The 23,601-nt window shown below is 49.6% G+C and overlaps 1 protein-coding gene and 1 long non-coding RNA gene across 2 annotated transcripts in view; both read right to left on the bottom strand.

Moving 5' to 3' along the window:
• LOC140214069 (uncharacterized) overlaps window positions 1–22,614 on the bottom strand; it is a 128,088-nt gene extending 105,474 nt beyond the window's left edge. Inside the window, exon 1 of the long non-coding RNA XR_011890989.1 lies at window positions 22,069–22,614. This is a non-coding gene — a long non-coding RNA (uncharacterized lncRNA). The remainder of the gene's footprint in view (window positions 1–22,068) is intronic.
• On the bottom strand, window positions 8,954–21,963 carry LOC140214158 (uncharacterized). Its single transcript, XM_072285517.1, has 4 exons — window positions 21,946–21,963; window positions 19,888–20,083; window positions 18,235–19,550; window positions 8,954–9,025 (listed from the first exon to the last, which is right to left on the bottom strand). The coding sequence occupies exons 1-4, from the start codon at window positions 21,961–21,963 to the stop codon at window positions 8,954–8,956; spliced, it is 1,602 nt and encodes a 533-aa protein (XP_072141618.1).
• Window positions 22,615–23,601: the final 987 nt, after the last annotated feature.

Here is a 23,601-nt window from a genome sequence, read left to right as displayed (position 1 = left end):
GTCATTGTGCGCGCGATTTGAAGATGCGGACTCCGTTGTGGCGTGCACGTTATAGTCACCAATCAGTGGCTCTCTGTTAGGTAACCACGCGCATTAGTCGCGCGGTGTATGACGACAGATGCAACGACCGAATGCAGTGACATGCCATGGCGGTAAACTAAACAGCCGAAACAGTGTAGCCTGCACAGTAGCCATTGTGCTGATAGACAGCGAACGTTAAGACTGAGTGAGCCCACGGCCACAGTGTCTCACAATGCATTGGTACAGGCGCCCAAATCTTTAACTGGCGTGCGCGAGCGGCGACTTTTCCGTGCGTCAGCGCCGTATGACGCTGCGAGGCTGGAAACAGCCTAGCAGACGGTGGGCCCAGCTGAGCGCGTTTTGTCCGCATGCGCTTAGCCTCAAACTGTTTCCAGCCTCGCCCCGTCATACGGCGCTGACGCACGGAAAAGTCGCCGCTCGCGCACGCCAGTTAAAGATTTGGGCGCCTGTACATCCTCCCTGAAGCGCGAATTGTGTCTAGCGCCGCTTACACCAGACATCGCAAGACAATCTACGAACACAGCTGCGATGGCACTATAGTTACGCGAGCCCCTACCGTAGCCACTTGACTGACGATTGCCCCCACACGAGCCTAGTGCAGGCTAACCTAAGATGAAACTTACGAATGAATAAAGAAAAACGTTTCTGAAGGCTTGTCTGTGCAAAAATACTTAATGATAGTAGTGTCTTGGGCGTCTTGTTTGAAGTGATTACACGATAAAAATAAGCTAATAGCATTTAATACAGCCTTCTTGCAGCTATTGATGTTTGATGTAGCCCGTGATGGCCCCGCGCCAACTGCACTGGAAACAACAGCCTTGAAAAATCTCGCTGCGCCATAGCAAGCGGCGTTCGGCTCCTTCAACCGGCATCTGTAAGTCAGTAGTCGTAAAGCTTCTTAAAGGGACACTAAAGTGAAAAATGATTTCTTCTGCATCAGTAAATTACCGTTCTACAACACCAAAAACACCACTCTTACAACGATAAGACGTTTGGTAAGCCAGAAAAAGCGCAAGAACGAAATACGGGTGGCGACGCCTACTTAAGTTCCCGCACCTGGGGGCTGTGACGTCTTGGATTTTGGTGGCATCTTCTAGGGCCTACTAATTATATATAGCGGCACAGATTGACCACATTGTGTTCTATAGGAACGAAATATGAAACATGGCAAGTTTCGGCAACCCTTACTTAGCCAACGCGGCCCAAATCCGAAAACATACTTTGGAATCCCTGACGTCACGCTCTCGTACCGGCGCTGGGGTTTCGGCGCGAAATTCAAATACTGATACTTAGACCTTCATTTTCTCATCTGATAATCAAACTACTTTTTTGAAATGACTGCCTGCAGGGTTCTCAAACAATGCTTCATTAGTCTAAACTGACTTATGGTTTCGCTTTAGTGTCCCTGGTTACTCAAGATAGCCTGGTTACTTCATCGCAACTTCGAAGAAAGTGGACAGTATACTTAAATAAAAAAAAGAGATTAAAAGAAAAACGACTTCAATGATTTGTGCAGCAGTCATAGCGACTTTTGCTGCTTTAGTGGTAAGATCTAGGGGGCCTATACGTATTCACGCGACTCAACGTCGCCCGCACATGTAAAGGCTCGCTGGAAAGGCCCTACAACTCTTTTTTTATCTAGGGACCTTAGAAGGGTCCAGCGGCTTGCGCCCCCTATAGAGCGCAACGGCTGAGGCACGCGTGGAAGCTTTATTTAACCTAGCTATATTACCAGCTAAAAGAAACCCCTTCCTACGAAGCAGGCGGTTCACTTCTTGATTACCTTTACGTTTCCAGCTGAAACACTTCACATCTATCGGGAACATTTTTTAAAGGACACTATAGAGAAAATTGCTTTAGCTGTAATAGTAAGTTACCCTTGTACAATAGCAAAAAAAACAACAAAAAAGCCACTCTTATCGTGAGAACACACACAGTGTGCCAGAAAACGGGCAGATACGAGAGACGGGCGGCGACGCCGCCTTGAAGTTGTCATGGCATGGCCGCGCTCGCGTACGTGTCACGACCAATCAACTTCTAAGATACCGAAATTAAAACTGATTCATAAAGAAGAACTGCATGAGCGTTATTTAGCGCGCTCTCATACTTATCAGGATTTTTTTTTTCGCGTTTTGAGGTTTTGGACTTTCGTACAGCGCCAAAGAAAGTCCAAAAAATATATGTCGGCACCCCCCATCTCTACGACTTTAAACGCTCCCTGACGCCGAGCTATACGTGACGTATAGGGACGCGTGTTCGTGCGATAACGTTCCACATTGGTTCGAGCCAACTATGACTCACCACCGTATTCGCTTAAAGTGCGCCCTAACTCGAAGACAATCCTCGGCGATCTAGATGACGCCTGGGGACGTATTCTGGAATGATCACTTTCGGCGATACTATCGCCGCGGCCACAAGGCGCGCGTTGATTGGCTGGTTGAACAAAACCGGACGAGACGATTGGTTGGTTGAGCACTTCGTCACGCGAAGGCGATAGTACCGCCGAAAGTCAACGTCAGAGAATACGTCCCCTAATGTGAACGCGCCAAAGGAAATGCCACGAGCGTCTTGCGCAAGTTCACGCCCACTGCGTCATCTAGATCAAGTTGAGCGTGGGCTTCAACTTAAGGCGCCATTTCTGAACGCCGGGATTATGTCCCAATCTCGTACAACTGCGAAGATAAGCAAAGTACATGCACGCACGCTACCCACGCAGTGTAATGACAGTGCAGAGCGTCTCTTACGCAAGGGGAAAAGGACGGCACAGCTGCAGAGGATTTCACTTGAGAACAAAATCTTCCGACGCAACTTATCAGGGAAGCCGCTGGCTTAGAGCGCGATCTGTCGAGAGGGAGATCGTGTTTGGGGAGGGGAGGGAGGATTTACCCGCCTGCTCATTTCGCCCACGCTAATCCCGCGAAACGGCGGCCCGCAGCGAATTGCGCAAAGCACGCGCCCGACCGAGAGCGCGTGGTTGCCGCGCATCGCGAGCTCTCCCCGCGCTTACGCGGCGAGGACGAGGAGAGCTCGACAAGACTTGGTGTCTCGCGGATTACGTCGCAATGACGTATGCCCTCGACATTGAGCGGACTCGGCACTTCGCCTTCGCATACCATGCGAAATGGTAATGCATCTCGTTTTCCTCGGTGCCGAAGGAATTCTGAGATGGCCAGGGAGGGAAAACGCGGTCTCAGACGTGCTTGAGAAAGGCTGGTGGACCAGCACTTTGTCAAAGTCTGGTCCACCAGCGGAAACGTCAGTAAAATATACTGTGCAAATCCCAACGTACGTCGTATACTCTCTTTTACTTCGTCGGCCATGTTTCACACTCTTTGCGCATGCGTCGTCCGTACTTCTCCCACTTTTAGCGGACACATCGGTGATTAGAGAGCTACCTGCAAGAAGACAGATTCACGTGCTGAAGTAACTTCCCGTCTTTTTCTGTCCTTCTAAGTTATCTTACGACCCGGGCAGTTTCCTCCACTTAACGTTGTAGCCAGCCGTCAGCTGCCTCGCATACGGCACTTAATCTGTCTCTCTCTCTCTGTTCTTTTTCTTCTTTCGCAGCAATTAAATCCTGATTCGAGAACAACTAACCTACGCCCGAGCGCCACTTTAAGCTTCCCTATTCTCCTTTTCGCAAGCTAGAACTCTTCAACTTATTATTATTCTTAATTCGTTCAACGGCAGTACCACATCCGTTTTCTGTTCATTTTTCGTCTGCTTGACAGCTTCGTAACACGTCGTCTGCTTAAACACTTCCGGCATTGTTCTTGAAAAGTAAATCTGCTTCTTTCTTTTTCTTTTTCGACGGTCATTACGAATTTAGTTCTCTCCCAACCAGAGCTCGTTCCGTCGGCTTTTATCTCTATAGCGTGCGCGCGGTTCATTTGTTAACGCTAACAATATCGTCAAACAAAGGAGCCTAGCTAACCGATTCATTTGTTTTTCTCTCTCTCCTTTGCATTTTTTTGTTACTTGAGACATGCCGTTCTTGCGCCCTTAAGGAGTATCTTCCGCGAAAGCAATCAAGCTGCAATCGGCAGTTAAAAATGCGGTCGTTTTCGGAAAGCTGTTGGGTAAGACAGCGCGGGCCGATTTTGAGAAAGTTTAAAGTGTTTAAAGTTTGTTGCTTTGTTGCCTTTTTTCGTTTTCTTTTTCTTTTTTCTTCGTATTTTACACACTGCCAGGATTCGGTATTGCTCCCAGAAGACTCCCCTGAAAGAAACAAGACATCGGAACCGATTCAACTTTCGTAATTAGTCCACGAGCGTAAATTTCTTTGCACATTTTTCGCAGTATTCCGTCGTCAAGGATTCGAAACGAGTTTGCAGTTTTCTCGGGAAAAAATCTCTCTCGCGCGTTTTGTTCGTATTTTCCCGAAGCTCTTCAGCTGAGTAGCACTACGAAATTAGAGAGAAAGGACGAATTTGATTTCGGAATTCCAGCGTTCATCTTTAATGAGAAGAATCGGATCTGCTTTTAATAGAAGAAAATCACAGCATTGTTTGTAGCGCGCCAGCTGCAGTCAGAGTTCAAATAAAGGGCCGAAAAAAAGAAAGTAAAACGTTCCGAATCAACTCAATGGAACAGATTACCCTGTGGAAACTTTGACTGTATTTGTTTCGCTGAAAAACGTTTATTATTAGCGATGAAAGAATATGCAGATGCGAGGCACCTGTTGGAATCTATGTGAAAACGAGGTATAGCGATGCGATCAATCGATGCGTACAAATGTCTTGTAATTCCATGCTGTCTATCATCTGCTGCAATGTCTCGATGAACCACGCATGTCGAAACCTTAATGTCACGCAGTGTTTGCGACTACGTGCCACATCGTTCGCAAGCTATGGCGAAACGCAGTTAACGCTAATGCACCCGTTTATAGCGACACGGAGTGGCGTCGTCACGAGAGAGAGAGAGAGAGAGAGAAGGAGATTCTTGTTGATGGGAAGGAAAGGTTGGGGTAAAGTGCAGCGCAGTAGCTGTCTCTCAGCAGAGGACACGAGGACGAAGGCAATGTTCGACGTTCTTCGAGGGAACATGGGGAGGAGAGGTGCGCGCGGGGAGAGGCATATGACGCGAAAGACAAGCAACAAGATAGGTCATTATTCGCCTACACTTCGTTGCTGCGTCTTTATAGTCTAATGAAAACTGCAGCGCGTGAGCACCGTGCTCTAGTGCGCATGCGTTTTCGCACGCGGCACGCGACGTATCGGCGCACGCGCCGAATTGTCTCAAAGTGCTAGCTGGCGTTGGTTATACGAGAGAAGCATGGGTGTGATCGTGGCATAATTGTTAGTGCATCGGACAGTTGTGCACGTTTTCGCCGTTTGCGTCGTGGTGCTGTCACGGTAACGATGCGCATGCGCGTCAAGTGTCAGAATAGAGTTTTAGCGTGTACCTTATTCGGGTATAAGCGCAAGCGGACTGGGCGTTCTACCGGATGAGTGGAGGCGCAAACGTGAACGGCCTGCACGCTGCTGCCACCTGGTGGCGCAGAGCTCAACCAGTCAACCACAGCTAATATTTGAGCGAGCTAGTGTATTTTACTTTGTTGCTGGCGTAAATTTTCGGCAGCGACACCATCACGCTGCTCTCTCTAATGTGTACGAGAGGCCCCGCGACCCACAAGAAGGGCTCACTAATATCGTTCGTAATGACCAGCTTCCTGCCTTTCCTACAATGAAGTGTTTTCTCTCTCTCTCTCTCGCATACTTGGGCATGTGCTGAAGAGTGGGACGGGTTATCCGACGAACCGCGCGCAATGTTAGCAGTTTTGAAGTTTCGTGCTAACTTACGAACCGCGAATCGCGTGTGGCTGCGAGTACTAGTTGCGCGTGCATTTTTGCAGCGTCGCTGTTCTTGTAGTGCGTGCGCGAACGGAGCCTGTTCCCACGTTTGACGACCACGTGCGCGTCCAGTGAGCGCCACCGTTAAGAGTTTCTATGCAAAGCTTCCTTCGGGTGGTCTTTATACGTCGTACGCCCTCTTGCGTAAGTAACGTTTTTTCTCGGTGAGGTTTAATAACCTTATCTCAGAAAGAGCACGTGGAAATCTCTCTTTGCCGATGGCGACAGCGTTCGTTAAGTGCTGCGGGAAAAAAATCCCTAAACGACGTGAAATATAGCGCGCGGTTGCGTGAGTCATTCCCTCGGTCGCGTTTCGAACGAGCATGGAGTAACGCAAAAGATGGGAGTAAGTCTGCCCTAATCTGATAAGTTGGTGATGGTGTACATTGGCAGAAAGACGAAAGCAGAAGCAACAAATAAGAACAGCTTGATCACATGTAGGAATTATTATTATCATTTGTTTTGAAAACATATGTACATTTAACTGGAAAGGGAAAGCAAGGAGCAGGCTGGCAACTGCCACCGGAAGTTGCACAACGCCTGCTATACAAGGCAGGTGGCAGCAACACAGAAATGGAAGATAGGAAGGAGGGTAGGAAGTAGGCAAGCTTAATTCGCCTGTGTGAACCAGTAGAAGTAGCAACCATGAGAGTAGCAGTTTGGCGTAACTCAGCTCCTCGTTTTATGTAACTCTGAGAGACCACCGGCTTCACGTCCGACCCCATTACACGAGCTATCCAGCTTCCGCGTAATTTCGATATAGGCTACACTCGTACCGATCGTGTGTGTGTGTGTGTGTATATATATATACATATATATATATATACACCGGTGTTTCTGCGTGGACTGCCCATATTTAAAGAAAAGAGAAAAAAAGTTTACCTGTGGCATGCAGGCAGCACAGCACCACTCTAGTCGCTTAGCTGGATAACTCAGAGGCGGGGACATTATTTGCATGCGAACTATAGATGTATAATTGACACGTTGCTAATATTCACTAATTAAGTTTTCAACTAATAATCTTATGGCGCACAATGTAGTTCACGAATTTGTGTCCGCTGTGACTGCAAGGCATATCCTCTCGGAAGAAATCCTACGGATGAAACCGTTTTCGAGATATGCACCATCAAACTTGCAGTAAAAACGCAACGTCGTTCCAGACACTTCGTTTTAACAAAACGCCGTTTTACGCATTGAAGCACAAAAATAACTGGACCGCCAATGCATCTCTTCGCAAAGTTCGCAAATTAATACCTCGAAATTGGTGACATCCTGAGATTTCTTTTCAAGTGGGTCCGCCTTCCTGAACGCCGCGGCTGCAATGTGCAGATTACAATACGTGCCGTAAAGTTGCGAGATAAGCTTTTGTGTCTTCAATGCATAAAACAGCGTTTTCATTAAAGAAACGTACACTGGAACGCCAGCGCATTTTGTCGGACACTTCGAAAAAAGGTTATTTCGGAACTGGCACATTCCTGTGAATTCGTTCCAAGTGGATACGCCCCGCCAATTCGCCGGCTATATTTCGCAGATTGAAATCCGGTGCCATAATGTAAGCAAGTAAATAGTTAATTAGCCTAATTACGTTAAATAATCAATTAAACTTCTTTCTTTACTTCTCGGAGGAGTATATAATGGCCGCCTCATCGAGTAATTTGGATCAACGCCCTACGTCGGGGGTGGTCGGGAAGAAAAAGCGTCGCCATATAAAAAAAAGATGCTTGCCGCGCTGACGAAGTTGTCGTTTAAATTTAGAGCTGTGCAAAAACCTTACGCGAAGGGAGAAGGGCGCGCATCGTTCAGTCTAGCGAGGAGACAGAGCTTGCTTTCCAAAGGCGATCTCGCGCTCCGCCGCTTGCATCCGCGCTTCGCGCCGAATCGATATACCGAGCGAAGCGGCGTCGACGGCTGTTTGTCCTCTTTGTTACTTCAGGCGGGACGGTTCACAACTTCGAGCATCCCCCTCTTCAGGATTTTTAGTCTGCGTCGCTTCATCCTTCACTATAGCACCGAGCAAACGTAATTGAGTTTAAGCACAGTGCTGATATTGTGCCTAATGTGTTCCTTCCTTGTTCTTCCTTTATTTCTTTTTCCTCTCTTGTATTGCAAAGGCGTAGGGCGGGTAAGGCAGGCGGTTCTTTCTTACCTGATGTGCGAGTACCGTATTCTGGAACTCTTCTGACCGCGCACTGAAATCTATCTGGGACATGTTTCAACAAAGTGTTGGTCGATTGGTTGGCTGATTAACGCAGTTTAACGTCCCAAAGGAACCAGCCTCGGCATATCCTTCCATAACCGATGCTGGAGACGCCGTATATAGGCGGTGCTGCGAATTCGTCGACCATCTGGGGTTTCAGGATACACATGAATGTGATCGGCGGAAAGACAGCGGAATCTAGCAGAGAGCAAACGGGTGAAACTAGTATTCTATAGTAGAGATTTTAGAGGAAGAAATAGAGTTTAATTGGCGGGTGATGCAATGTGTAGAGCAGACAAGCACATCTGTAGCATAGTTACAACGACAGAATTGGTTCACTCACACACTCGCTCGCTCCACTCACTCACTCACTCACTCACTCACTCACTCACTCTCCGTCAGCTTGCTTGCGTGCGCTGAGAACTGCCGCCAGCATACTGCAAAAAAAAATAACAATAAAAGCCCCGAAGTTTCGGAGAAGCGACGAAACCGCGCTTGCAAGCGCGCTTCAAGCGGGCGGTCGAAGGCTGGTGAAGCGGTGGAGGGAAGTAATTTTATTACTGGCATCCCGGGTCACGTCGACGGCGTCTCCCGCGGGCAGCTCTCGCCCCGCTGCCGTGCCATCTCCGCCTACTTCTTCCTTCCTTCCTTCCTTCCCTCAGCAGAGGGCTTTCTTCTTCGAACCACACAGTGCTGGCCTCCCTCCTTCTCCGAGCACTGTCCCTCCCCTACCACTACCCGTCTCTCTTGGGACGCAGCAGTTAGGGTCATTAGTTCCACGAGGATGCTTCTCGGGGCTGTTCCTTTTGTCTCCGGCACGGCGGCGCCGAGCAGCGAGATGCTTCTGTTTCTTTCACGGGCCCTAGAAGCCGGCCAGCCAGCCGGCGAAGACAGGCAGGCGCAGGGCAGCGTTCTTCGGACCCGAGAGAAGGCGCTGAAGACGAAAGGGGTGGGCGGAGGGAGAAGGGTGGGCGGCAGTGGACGCCGAAGCGGCCCAGCGGACGCCCTGCTTGCTCTTGCGTTGACGCGCTCTCGCGTATGGTCTGCTTCTCCGGGAGGGTTTTGGAGCGGGGCGGAGGGCATCCTGCGATCCGACGATGAGTTCGTCTCTTCGGTCGGTCTGTTTGGGGGGTGGGGGGGGGCTTGGCGCGCGTGCTTGCGCCATCGAGTCTTCCGCTCCAAGAGAAGCGCTATCGAGCAGCCTCTGCTCTCTTCCTGCAGTAAACGTTCGCATCGAGAGGGTGGCAAGGAGGTGAACTGGTCTGACGCTCTCCGGCGTGGTCTCTAACGCGAGCGTGTAGTAGTGCCGTGTTTTTTTTCTCTGTTGCTTTTGTTTTGTTTTCCTTTAAGCGGTGTTTTCGTCCACTCCGCCGTCGTCGCTTCGGTTTTCCTGCAGTCGTCAGCATCTTGTCGGAGCAAAGTAGCAGCTTCGTGGAGACTTCTTTCGTCTCTGCCGCCCCTCATTCTGTATTTCACTTTATGGATAAGTTTGCGTATTGCCAATTGTTCTTTCTTTTCGGGGGGGGGGGGGGGGGGGGGGGGGCGTTAACAGATGTTGTAGTATTCACATATATTTTACTGGCATCAGGCGCGCCTTTGCTGCCATTTTTTCTACGCTCTCAGGGCCTAGTCAAGCGGTCTGGGCAGATTTTTCGTTTTCTCACCTACAGACTAGACGCCCTATCAAGAGTTTGCCTAAGTAAAACACTGATTACATAATTTGTTAATTAAATTGGTAGTAGCATAGTGTTCTTATAAGGATAGGATAATTTCATGACTTCTCCCAACCGCGTACGCACCAGGCAATCAGCCACACTCTATAACAACTGATTTATTTTCTTTAATGTCATGCCAAAGGCAGATAAGTGGGCCGCATTGCAGTCGTGTGCCCCAAAGTCTCCACTCGAGTCACAGTTTGGCATAGATAAGAAAAAAATAATGAAAACAAAGTTCATGTAAAAAATGTAAAGCTAAGCCAACACATGCATAGAGGGCTCAAGCTCTTAAAGTCAGAACACAATATTCATGCGCCATAGGCGCCTGCACCGAAATCAAGGAGCGGTGCTGAAAAGTGTCACAAGAGGACCCTGATGCGCTCTTCTGTGTTGCTAAAGTTGATACAACAAAAACCCTGCGGCCTGGCGCAAAATCCAAGCGCTGTTTTGTTATCGGCAGAGACGGGTGAGAGCCTCTGTCGTTCCTGAGGAATTCAAGAGTACCTCCAAGGGAAACGCAGTCCTCATTTAGGTAAGCAAGGCACGGAACCGTCGAAAGGATTCAAACACGACGTGTGGGGCAGAAGAAGAAAGCTCCAAATATAGCAAGTTCGCTTGTTCTCGCCCAGCAGGAAGAGGAGGACTCAAAAAAAGGTTACAAGTAACAAGAGCCGCTCAACACATGAAGAAGAAGGAGGAGGAGGAGGCTTTCTGGGTACTACAGCATCGAAGACCATTGAGACGTGGCAGCACTCGCATTCCCGGGGCTTCCGGCACGACCTCCAGAAGTCGCCATTTCGGGGAGGAAAGGGAAAAATAAGAGGCTTCGCTGCCTACGTAACGTTCGAAAAGGACAAACGAACGCATAAACATGCGCAACGTTAAACGCTGCCTGCTTTCTGCGAACTGCGCTTTCGTTCCACTTTTTCTTTATCTTTGTACTTCTTGTTCCCAGATCCTGCCGTCGATGGCCAACTCTGCAGCTTAGCGACGTTTCGTCGCTGAGCGCCATTCGTTTCTCACAGCCGCTCAAGAGATGCTAGGAACAGATGAGGAGGACGAGGGTAGAGAGGCTAAGCGATGTAGGTATAAGCGGGCCGGGGAAAATGGTTCGGCAAGCACATGCTCGGGGGCCCTCCGAAACTGCCGCTGTTGCTTCTGCATCAACGACTTGTGTATGTCTTTCTTTCACTCGAGCAGCGGCGAGTTCGCGCACCGCCCGGTGGTTCGGAGCACAAGTCCACGTCGCCCTACGGAGGGAAGGGGAGATTAGTACGTCGTCGACGGCGGCCGATGCCATTTAGCGGGTCAATAGTACGTAGCGCGTAGTCGGCGCGCGCGCGCGTTAGCAGGGGCATGGGCTCGCAGGAAGCAGGGGTCTCCGCGTTTCGGCGAATGCTGCCACCTTGCTTCTGCGGTGACGTAATTCGCCGAACCAATGGAATAACAGAGGAGGACGCGACGGCTGCTTCCTTGGACCGAGCGCGCGCGTGCGTTTTGGAAAGCGCGTTTGCACTAAAACAAAAAGGATGCAGATATAGAAGTGGAAGGTCGGGGCGAGGGGGCCGGGGCAGGTCGATAGGCGCGTCGAAGAATTTGGCGGAAGGAAATGCAAAGGACGGCACTCGGCAATGCAGGGAGGGAGGAGGTAAAAGTACGGAGAGAGATGGAGAGGTGAGAGAGGGAGAGAGTGCGGCCGAATCGCTTAAAGAACCCAACGCCGAGGACGACATCGGCGAGCAGTCCGCGCAGCGCGCGGCAGGAATTCGGTCGTCGCCGTTCTGAGGTCTGCCGCCGAGAGTAATTGCGTTGTCCCCCTACGGGACCCCCCTTTCCATCAAACGGCTCTCTCCATCCGCACGAAGTTCTCGCGAGCTGATGAGATGGAGACCGCTTGGCGGCGTGCGCGAGCTTTCCTTTCGCAATGTTTTCCCCACTGCGATCGACACATTTCCCGCCACACACCGCGAGCTCTGAACGTTCGATGACTCTGCCGAGACAGCGGGCGACGATACGACGAATGGTGGCAAAGGGTCGGAGGGGGTTACCCGTTGCTTGTTGCTGCGAGGACGGAGGGGCGGCGGTGACAAAATCCCGAATTGGGGAGGGCCCGGAAGCGCGCTGGACGTCGCAATTCCTGTCTCGCAGCTTTCGACTTTCAGGAAATGGGTGTCTCTCCGAAGGAGCCTGGTGAGCGGCGATGACGCAACCAGCGTGTAGAGAGAGCTGTCCCGTCGACACTCCGCACACACTTCTCGTTACCGCTGGCTAGCGTTAGGCTTCTTAACTGAGGGATTAGTTATTGAATTGTGGCGTATTTGTAGGAAGGAGGAAAGAGAAAAGTAGAAGGCAGGGAGGTTAACCAGAATAAGGTCCGGTTGGCTACCCTACACCGGGGAAATGGGAAAGGGGAAAACAAAGATCACAGGGAGAGGAGGGAAGGAAAGAAGGAAATTGCGGTGAATTCGCTGACGCGTGTGGTCTTACAGAAATTGCATTAATAGTCAGAGATGGTATATTTGTATTATTCATACATTCCTAATACAAGGGCGCGCTCGTGCGTTTGTGTTTGAGTGTGTGTGCGCGTGTGTACTTTAGAGGCACCAAAATTTTTATTTCGAGAATACATATTACAGTGACATTATTGCTATAGAGTGTCCAGACTGGCGGCATTTTTATAAGGAGCAATTTGCATAGTTGTGCCTTTCGTCATGTTGCCAACGATACTGTCTCAATTAATTAACAGAAAACGCCGACAATAACATGGGCCCCCTAGCCATTGTCTTGCGGCCGGTCCGCTTGCGGCTTTTCTTTTTTTCATTCTTCACTACATCAGCAGTAAGCAATTCAGAGATTTGACAGCCGTAAGGCGCGGATACGGTTCAGGCATCCCCAGCGTGCCAGGCAGCGGCCGGCGAAGTCAAACACGTTGCGTATCAGCTGCATGCCGCAGGACATTCGGCCGAGCGTGCGGCGAGCGAGTGATTTATCGTTTCACGGAACCGCAAACACGGCGAAATCTCTTCAGTGCAGCCGAACTACACAGGCCACCGTGATGCCGGCCAGCCAAGATAGCGCGCGATGCAGACTGGTCTAGCGGCTCCGGCGCGAGGTAGGGACATGTCCTATATGCCGCGCTGGCCACGCTCAACACTGTAAAAGAATTTACACCCTTAAAAGAGAAAAAGTGTGTAAATGCGTCTATAACTCACATCCTTGGGGTGTGCATTATACAACGGACACCCTCGGGGTGTGAGTTATAGACACATTTACACCCTTTTTCTCTTTTAAGGGTGTAGATTATTTTGCAGTGAAGCACGCCCAACGCAGCCAGGTGGGCGCTCTGTATCCGCCCCTGTAGCCGCGCACGCGGACCGACGTAAACTTGTCACGGCGCACACGCGACGGACAACGCAATGATGGTGCAGATTTAAGGCGCCACCGGCGTCAAGGCATCGCGCTGCCAATGAGAGAAGACAACGAAGGCGATCGGCAAGCTCTCGCAAAAAAATCGTGCATGGCTTTCACGAGCTGTATTGCGCTTAGTATTATACTGACGGAAGAACTTGAAGGAGCATAAAAGAACAAGAAACGGACATATGCGTAGCGCAAGCTATACCAACCGGTTTAATACAATACAATCATGAATGTCCACCAACTAGCCCCGTTCACTGCTTTACTAATCATGCGCGACACTGAACTGCATTGAAACACATGAGTCGAGCGCTACAAAGCATTAAAACAGAACATCAAACATTACTAAGACCCCGTAGAAACGCGAGAGAATTTTTATAACAACTTTTGTAAGGCGCTATCTTTCTTTTTTTTTTTTTTCGAGTCAGTAAGGTTCTCAGAGAGCTTTCGGCTGTGACATATTTGGCCGCGTGGGTCTCGGAAGAGGTTGTATAATGAAAATGTTCATCGCTCGGCTAGATTGTGTCGGGAAAGGGTTGCAGGCAGCTTCTTTACTTTAACCACTAAAGACGAATAATTGGAATAGATAATTAACGTAAAGCCGGTAACAATGCAGATGAGTGCGCCGATTACTCATCTTGAGCGTGCCAATCCAAGCACTTGTACGAATCGTAGCAATTACGTCACCGTGCATCACATTCCTTTAATGGTGTATATTCGATTGTGATAAAAACGGTTTATTGCGAAAGGAACCCAAATGAAAAAAAAAAAGAAACGTTACTCCACAACTTTAGGGGACCTTCGTGACCCCTTTTGGCAAGGCCGTGGACAGAGCAACAACAGAACAAAAATTTTTTGTTTGTATGAAAAAAAAATGAACGAGACGAAAAATGCGCTCAGTAATCACTGGAGTTCGTGCCACTAATACGTACTGAACCAAAATAAGGTGCATTAGGAAGAACAGTATAGACGATGAAGTCTATTCATAATAGACTGGTATTCACCGTAATGGGCGAATATTATTCGATGCGTAATCTCAGCAGGCGCGGTGAATTTCGTGGTCTGCGACGCCCGTCTCTATTACGTGAACGTTGGTGACTCAAGAAGGAGGTGGAGGAGGAGAAAAAGACTTTATTTAAGGCCAACACTAAGGCCCAGTAAAGTAGAGCGCTTGCTCCGCCAATGCCCGTTGTTGATCCGCCGAGTCCGAGTGAAGCCAAGCACTCCAGGAAGGAGGGGAACGGTAAGGCAAATAAGGAGAGGTTATGGCAGTGTTACATGAGTACAGAATGTGTTCTGTATGTGCCCTTATCTCCGGACAGTTGGGGCAGTAAGCTGTGCTACGCCAACCGAAGTCGTAGAGCAGTAGTGGCGTGAGAAGAGTGTTCGTTTGAACTTTGCTTAAGCACAAAGGACGCCAGGACGTCCAGATAAACAATTTATGACCCCACGACGCGAGGCGCTTTAGACTAGCATTGTAATAAGAGCAGGGGATGGTGATTTTCAGTTGCCACAATAGAACGACACAGCAGACTCTCTTTCGAGCTCTCAACGTTCCACACCCTCAAATGTTACACGTGGCACTTGCATCCTGTACCAATTAAATTATGCGCACACCGCCGCACGACTCTGCAACCTATAACGGAACCGACGGACTGAACATACCCTGTACCGAGCTGACGCGGTCAAATATGAGTTGAATTTCAGTACAACGCCATGAGATAGATTTCTCTTGAAGGTAACATGAGACGGCAAGTTTAATTTTAGCGAGCAATTTTTTTTTATTTATTTGTAAATAAATGAAACGTGTCGACAGTTCCTTTTCTCCTATGGGCTCTGTCCCCTGATTCTGCCGCTTCACCGCCGGCCTTCTAACTTCACAGCTACATTCAGGTATCAGCAGAGCCACTTAGACAGTTACAGTGCGGTAATAAGCGAATTTCCTTTCCTTCAAGTAATGTTTCGTTCGTTCTCTGTCCTCGCTTCACCGCTGGAACTTGAAGCTTCTCGGACGATGATCGGCAGTTGTTGATCAAACGCAGGCAGGAAACGATGCAGATCAGATGTACAAGAAATATTTATAGTTGAAGTTTTCTATATACATGGCAGGTAAAACAAATACATTACAAACATGAACAATTGAGAAACAGTCTCACTCATCGACTGTCTCAATGACTGTTAGAGCCCAGACTCGTTTTAACGTACATAGTACGGAGGCTCACTGATCTATCAGCAATCCTGATTTCAGCCAAGTCTGAGGGACAGCATGTCGTCCCGATTTTTATAGCCCAAATATACAAAGAAAAAAAGGCGGTAGGGCCGTTGGCCCGTCCCACAGGTTCAGTTGCCAATCAGAGTCAACCGTTTGTTAAGCCACAACCCAGAGGGATGGGCTTACTCTTAAAAATAAACATATTGGAAAACAAAGCTCTTTTCCTTTTTCCCCAAAACTCCGTTGCCCTCTCGTTTCTACGTAGTTAGTGACGGGCTCAGCAAAACACGCCAGGCCCGAACAAGTTATCGCTAGACCGCCTCAAATCCCAACGGCGTCTAGGCCGCAAATGTCTCGGAAGCAGGGGCATCGACACCACGTAGTGCCGCTGTACTCAAAGTTTGGTCGTGTGGGAGACGGACGGCCCTCCTTGTCCTTCAAACTTATTGTCTACAAGACAAAGTTCTCCGAGTGCGTGTTTACAAGACGCCGCCGTCCGAATGCACTCTTCACGTGTACATCGCACCCCTACAGCGTGCACTGTAAGCTGACCTTCGACACCCCACAGGCAGTCGCACCCAACAACACGGCTGGCGATTTCGTTCCGGACGCGTAGAAGAATAGATTCCTTCTCCGTATATGCGGCACGGGGTCAAGTTTGCTAAGCCCTTCTTAACCTCGCCGGCGCCTCCAATTAGTCAGGCACTCGGGCGCCAGGCCCACGATACCGTGTACAGCTGTCCCTTTCAAGGCAGGTCGGTGCGGCTCGTGTGACCGTCGGCAGACTGCCAACGCCCTGCACACAATACCGACTTTCCGGAATCGGCACTCGCCCGCCTGGCGCCTGCCGCGACGCGTCATCCAACACCGCGCGGTCCGTGACCCCACATAATACAGAAACGGTTGCCCCGCTGACATGGGGGGGGGGGGGGGGGAGTGAACCCCCTCTCTATACACACCGCACGTGGCCGATTCGTGACACTTAAGAACACGAACAATCAGAGCGACCTTACACGTCCCTCCTAAAGAGTATACTGGGCTCACAATGTTCCCAGCTATACTACAAGAGCCAAAGGGCGCTGTATCCTAGAATTTAGGCTCTGAAAGTTCCGTCAAAGAAAATTGACATATGCTGCCCAACACGGGTGCTGCGGAGTCCGTAAGGAACAGGAAAATGAACTGAAAGGACCGAGAAAAAAAACAATTTTCTCACAGCGATAAAAGAAAAGGGCGAAAGATCAACACATTCATGGCAGTGAGCATGAAAAAGAAATACTCATGTATGTACAGTAACACTCCAACGCACTGCACGGCACAACAGCAGAAAAGTGACATATGCAGGTTATATACATATATAGTATGTCCACAGTCTTATAACCCTCACACACATGGACGACAACAACCACAAAAAGTTCCATCAAGGCTGAACTGTCCCACGCACACGTCCTTCGGGTGAACGGGAACATTCACGCCTGTCCCAGCTGGCATGGCTGTTTTTGTCTATCCTTTCTTTTCTGCTCTTTACTCGAATGGCTCCCATGAACGATTCGAGAGCCTTGATAATGCATCAGCATTGGCGTTACATGTTCCTTTACGGTGACGCACCGTTACATTGTAGCGCTGTAGTGAAAGCGCCCATCTTGATAACTTGGCCCCCTGCGGGGTGCTGGTTGTCAAATATGACAATGGGTTATGATCAGAGACAACATTCACCACTGCTCCGAAAAGCCAGTAGTCGAATTTCTTGAGTGCCCAAATAATAGCAAAGGCTTCTCTCTCTATAGTCGACCAGCGCGCCTGTGTCGGGTTAAAGCGATGGCTAGCAAAAGCGATTGGCTTTTCTTTTCCGTCCGCTGACATTTGAGCTAAACCGGCACCGGCCGCCGTCGCCGACGCATCAGTGAATAGCCAGTAAGGCTGATGAGGTTCAGGAGTGTTCATGGCGACAGCCTGACAGAGAGCTAATTTTTGACTTTCGAACGCGCTCTGCGCATCTTCCGACCATGGAATAGAATTAGGAACCCCTCGCCTTGTCAAAGCTGTAAGCGGGCTCGCCACGTCGGCGTAGTTCTCTCTCCGAGTTGAGAGCACCGCGATTTCACCCGTACAAGTTTGCTGCAATATTGATAGGGTCCCATTTAGGTTTCTACCGTACAATAGCCTGAACGGCGCCACCCCGGTGGTATCATGCGGCACTTCGTGATACGCCCATAGAACAAATGGGATCAGCTTGTCCCACTTTCTTCGGTCCCGTTTCATTACATGATACAACATATTTTTGAGGACTCTGTTCCATCTCTCAACCACTCCGTTGCTCTCAGAGTGTTCGGCAGTGGAGAACCTGGGTGAACAGCCCAGTTTTTCTAACATTAACTGTGTCAGTTGAGATTTAAAGTTAGTACCTCCGTCTGAACAGATCGTTCCCGGCACTCCAGCATGACTGAAAATTTCCAGTAAAGCCTCGCATGTGGCCCTCGCTGTCAGGGATTGGAGCGGCACTGCCTCATTGCGTCTTTCATCTGGTAGGCCCGATGGAGAATCCCAATGGTACAAAAGTCCGTCTGACACGAACATGCCAGCTTTGTCGTTTCTCGCATCATTCCAGGCCCTTTTTAGGCTTTCATCGGCAAGCTGAGCAGCTCGAAATTCCTCCCGCTGACTGGGCACCCCAGTGACATCTGGTATGAAACTATTCTCTTGCAATTTAGGGATTTCATCTGTCGTTTCTTCGCAACTTAGACCGCAGTCTGGCTCAGTGTTATCGACCATTTTGACTGATCGGACCCCAACGGAATTGGCTACCCGCAGAATATTTTCTCGTCCAAACTCCTCTTTTTCCTGCGCCTGTAGTAGTTCCCAATCTTCCTTTGACAGCAGGCAGTCAACCCCCTTTGCAAGTTCGTCTGTAACCGCGCACACCAGATCGATCCTCTGCGGTTGTATCGAAGCCCCCGGGCGATGCATGCCTACGGGCAGCGTAGCTAGGTTAGCTCGAACGCTGTTTCCGAATGCCGACTCGAGTCTTACTGTTCCTGATGACTCCTGTAAAACGGCGGGCAACATACTTTTACGGACGACCGTTATCTCACTACCTGTGTCCAACACAGCTTCTGTTGCTATACCCCCGCACATGATAGGGATAAGGTCCAGCTTTGACCTCCCTGAACTAGCATATTGAGCTAAGACTTGTACTCTAGCGCTTAGCACCCTTTCTTGCTCTGGTGGAGGTTCTTCACTTACAACAGCAACCTTCTGTACCCTTAGTTTTGGCACAGTCGGCGCCTTCCCCTGCGGTTCTTTATCGGAAGCCCTTGGGCAGTCTCTGGCTAGGTGACCCTGTATATGACACACGTGGCATTTTAAATTTGTCCTCTGCGGGCCAGCTAGTTTTGCGTGCTGCGGCAATGAGGCTGTTGCGGCTGGCTTAGTTGCTCGTCCTTTCCCTTTAGCTTGCTCGAAAGTCTCGAGCACTTTCGCCACCTCCACTGGCTTAAACCAATCCTCGCCCTCCCGCAAAAGAACATATTCAAGGGCTTCTGAGCTTAGACTGGCTTTCATACGGTCAGCGACCATAAGCTCCGTCATAGCTTCTTTTGTGTTTGCATTGCGAGACTGAAGGTAATATGCCAAATAGGTTCTAGCGCGGGACGCGAACTGAGCAAAAGTTTCCTCCTTTCGTTTAGATGCCTTTTCAAACCTCTCCAAGTATTTAGCTGGCGTAAGCTTAAGTTCATCTAATACTGCCTTCTTTACAGTCTCGTAATCTGTACATTCCTCGTCATTGAGGCCACGCAACAGATAACGGACCCGCTCGGCCAGCGCAGGCATGATCAAATGTACACGGCTGTGTTCCGGTACTTGAAAAGATAAAAACAACTTTTCAACCTCATCAAACCATATCGGAACGTCAGCGTCACACGGCAACCGGTATGCCTTAAGCACTTTAGCACATTGTGATATTCCATCCGTGCTGGCACGGCGGAGATCACTTCCTTCCGACACCGAAGGCGGCCTGCCCGACTGCTCAAGCTCCACTCTCCGTAGAGCAATGCGCTCGCACTCTAGCTGTAGGCGCACCTTTTCTAGCTCCATCTCCAGGCGTCTCACCGCCATGGCCTCTGGATCTGTCGTGCTCGGAGCCTGCGAAGCGCCTTGCGTCTCACTATCCATTTCAGTATCCGACGTCTCAGACTCGGTCTCTCCGACGCGTTGTAGTTCCTGCCGTCTCTGACCCTCTCTTGTTCAGATGTCGTATCAATGTTTACGCTAGCCTCAATCGCATTTGCTGTTCTGCGCGTGAACACCATTAACCCCACTGAACAACAGCCATGCCAACCTAGACAAAACGCAAGGAATCCCGCTCACCCGTTGCTGCTGGGGGCGCCGCCTGACGTCCTCGTCCAGATGAATTGCAACCGTTGCGGAATTGGCTGGTGGCCCTCTGTTGCCTTGCGCCTGGCTCGCTGCTCGTTGCTCGTTGTGGGGCTTGCCGATCCTGTCGTGCTGCGCCAGTAATGTTTCGTTCGTTCTCTGTCCTCGCTTCACCGCTGGAACTTGAAGCTTCTCGGACGATGATCGGCAGTTGTTGATCAAACGCAGGCAGGAAACGATGCAGATCAGATGTACAAGAAATATTTATAGTTGAAGTTTTCTATATACATGGCAGGTAAAACAAATACATTACAAACATGAACAATTGAGAAACAGTCTCACTCATCGACTGTCTCAATGACTGTTAGAGCCCAGACTCGTTTTAACGTACATAGTACGGAGGCTCACTGATCTATCAGCAATCCTGATTTCAGCCAAGTCTGAGGGACAGCATGTCGTCCCGATTTTTATAGCCCAAATATACAAAGAAAAAAAGGCGGTAGGGCCGTTGGCCCGTCCCACAGGTTCAGTTGCCAATCAGAGTCAACCGTTTGTTAAGCCACAACCCAGAGGGATGGGCTTACTCTTAAAAATAAACATATTGGAAAACAAAGCTCTTTTCCTTTTTCCCCAAAACTCCGTTGCCCTCTCGTTTCTACGTAGTTAGTGACGGGCTCAGCAAAACACGCCAGGCCCGAACAAGTTATCGCTAGACCGCCTCAAATCCCAACGGCGTCTAGGCCGCAAATGTCTCGGAAGCAGGGGCATCGACACCACGTAGTGCCGCTGTACTCAAAGTTTGGTCGTGTGGGAGACGGACGGCCCTCCTTGTCCTTCAAACTTATTGTCTACAAGACAAAGTTCTCCGAGTGCGTGTTTACAAGACGCCGCCGTCCGAATGCACTCTTCACGTGTACATCGCACCCCTACAGCGTGCACTGTAAGCTGACCTTCGACACCCCACAGGCAGTCGCACCCAACAACACGGCTGGCGATTTCGTTCCGGACGCGTAGAAGAATAGATTCCTTCTCCGTATATGCGGCACGGGGTCAAGTTTGCTAAGCCCTTCTTAACCTCGCCGGCGCCTCCAATTAGTCAGGCACTCGGGCGCCAGGCCCACGATACCGTGTACAGCTGTCCCTTTCAAGGCAGGTCGGTGCGGCTCGTGTGACCGTCGGCAGACTGCCAACGCCCTGCACACAATACCGACTTTCCGGAATCGGCACTCGCCCGCCTGGCGCCTGCCGCGACGCGTCATCCAACACCGCGCGGTCCGTGACCCCACATAATACAGAAACGGTTGCCCCGCTGACATGGGGGGGGGGGGGGAGTGAACCCCCTCTCTATACACACCGCACGTGGCCGATTCGTGACACTTAAGAACACGAACAATCAGAGCGACCTTACACTTCATTTTATGTAAGAAGTAAACAACAAAAACAAATCTGCTACTATTACTACTACTACTACTGCTACTGCTACTGCTACTACTACTACTTACTACTATTACAACTACTACTACAATGTTTAAGAGCATTAATGCATTATAGAAACATGCTGAATTTTGGCACACAGGTCATACTTAAAGTTCAGCATGGCAAAAGCGCCTATATCCGCCTATATCAGAAAGGGAGCACCATATTTCCAATTTAACACCGGCAGTTTTCCTCGTTCTCGCCCTTAATAATAATAATAATAATAATAATAATAATAATAATAATAATAATAATAATAATGTCTGCAGACATCACCCATTCCTGCTGCTCTAAATTCATTTAGCTAGCAAGAACTCGCAGCGAACACTGCCCCGTCTCCTGAAAAACGAATATATAATTTCAAGATACACATAACGTTACGCTTGTCCGTTACAATGATTGCTTTCTGCGGCCCCCGAAATACCAACACGGCTGTCGTCACTCTGAGAGTGCGCAGCACTCAGGACTCCGTTTTCAGAAATAGGGGACCTCAACATGTTTCAGGGAATTATCGGACGGGTGCACAAAAAAAAACGAAAAGTGCATAGAAAAGAGTATTCCGGTATGGAGCGCCCAAAGCGGCTTGGAAACGCTGTTTCTCTGCCTCGCTTTGTATTGCCAAGCAACACGACAGTGCGATATATTAGCGCAGTGCTTAGCGCGTACAGGTCCGAGCTGCAACATTGCCGTATGGCTACGTGTTCGAATACATGTCAAGGGCAATTTCTCTTTCCTTTTTCAGCTTTGAAATTCTTTAACTGCTGTCACATGCCAGTAGTAGAAACATACCTGCGTGAAACAGCCATGACGTTGTTTTGGAGACGGCGCCGAAGTAGCGTGGACACCGGCTTCACCATGGGTTAGGACACTTCCGGTAGTTCGTACCGCATATGTCAGGGCTGTTTCATCCAGGCGCATAAACCTCTGCGCGCACTAATACGGACCCGTGAATGTCTGACGCAACTGTACGCAGGGCATGGGGTCTCCGAATAGCGAAGCGCGAGCATCAGCGACCGGCAATGGAAGCCGGCCCTGCGACGTCTGCCGATAAACTGTCGTCTGGACGCCGCGCCAGACGAGTGCCCGCTGTAGAATCCAGACCAGAATCCAGACGGCTGTATTCGGGCCGCATCGTCACGATCTGAAAAAACATAAGTAGCCGTTTGAACGTGTGACGCAGGGGCCCGGGCCGACAGCGATAACGGAGCACTCGATCGCCAGTGACTTGCGCCTTTACCGCATTTACGCACCTCATCGCATTTTGCCTGCCGGCTATCCCGGATCAGTTAAGCACGCGAGAACATTCCTTTTTCTTTTTTTTTTTTCAGACTGTTCTGAAACCACGCTTCAAATTCCGGGCATAACGGTAACGGGTGCTGATAGGCAAGGGTTATCACGCGCAATCCCGATAGCTTATGGGGTTAATTGAGTGTCACGCCACCATTGTGCGAGAAAATGAAATTCCGCTTGGATGTGTCCTTCCCAGTCGGCTGCTTAAAGCTCTGAATATTACGAAGATATATTAAAACAGAGCTATAGATCTGGAACTTGTTCGAACATCTGGCTTTCTTTTCGGGGCTGGGAAAGTAGCGCTTTGTGGTTATTTTCACTATCAATAGGTGACGCGACAATTAGCTCACTCACACGCTTCCTTTCACTCACCGTGTCGGGATTCTGAGACATCGGGCATATGGGAAATTTCCGAACAGCTATGAAAAAAACCGGCCTAGGAGGTCACATAGAGGGCTGACATCGAAAATACACTTCTACTCACTATGGAGCTTCACATATGCAGCTTCCACAGTAATCCACACTTAGCTCAAAATTACAGAAGCTTCGTTGAGTGTGTACAATTGGAAGTCAACGCTAGGAATCTCCTTTCTTTACCACGTGTACTCGTTTTTTCGCGCTGTGCATCCATACCATAAACATAGTTCTCTTCATCGTACTCACTTGGCCAAATAGGCTCACGGCGAACATTTAAATATATTATTATGTCTCTGTATCTATGAACCAGCATCTATAATATGGTAATCCTTCCGCTTTCGAAATGCGTGCTCAGTGTTGACGGAGTCCAAAGCTAATCGCCCCTGATCTGGGCAGCACGACGGGAACACTTCCGAGGAGGAGTAACTGACACGACATGGCCTGAACAGCGAATGTGCTGTCGCTTCCGCCCTTCTGTGTCATCGATTGTTCTGTCGCAGTGCATAACTCAGCCATGAAACGACACAAACTCGTCCGTCTGTCCATTCGTTTGCGATGCATTTAACTGTACCCCTTCAAACACATTCCCGCCCGGTAATGCTACCGGGCGGGAAT

This window comes from Dermacentor andersoni, chromosome 11 (genome assembly GCF_023375885.2).
Source record: "Dermacentor andersoni chromosome 11, qqDerAnde1_hic_scaffold, whole genome shotgun sequence".
Taxonomy (NCBI): Eukaryota; Metazoa; Arthropoda; class Arachnida; order Ixodida; family Ixodidae; genus Dermacentor; species Dermacentor andersoni.
Note: the sequence above shows the minus strand (reverse complement) of the source record. Positions and strands in the feature narration are given on the sequence as shown.

Bases quoted from the DNA above. Each gene is read 5' to 3' on its own strand.
- LOC140214158 (XM_072285517.1), bottom strand. The intron at 19,551-19,887 runs GCGCAAGGCAAC...CGACAGATCCAG, and splicing joins AGCAACGAGCAGCGAGCCAG to AGGCCATGGCGGTGAGACGC. The intron at 9,026-18,234 runs GTAGCCAATTCC...TTTCGTCTTCAG, and splicing joins GACGAGAAAATATTCTGCGG to CGCCTTCTCTCGGGTCCGAA.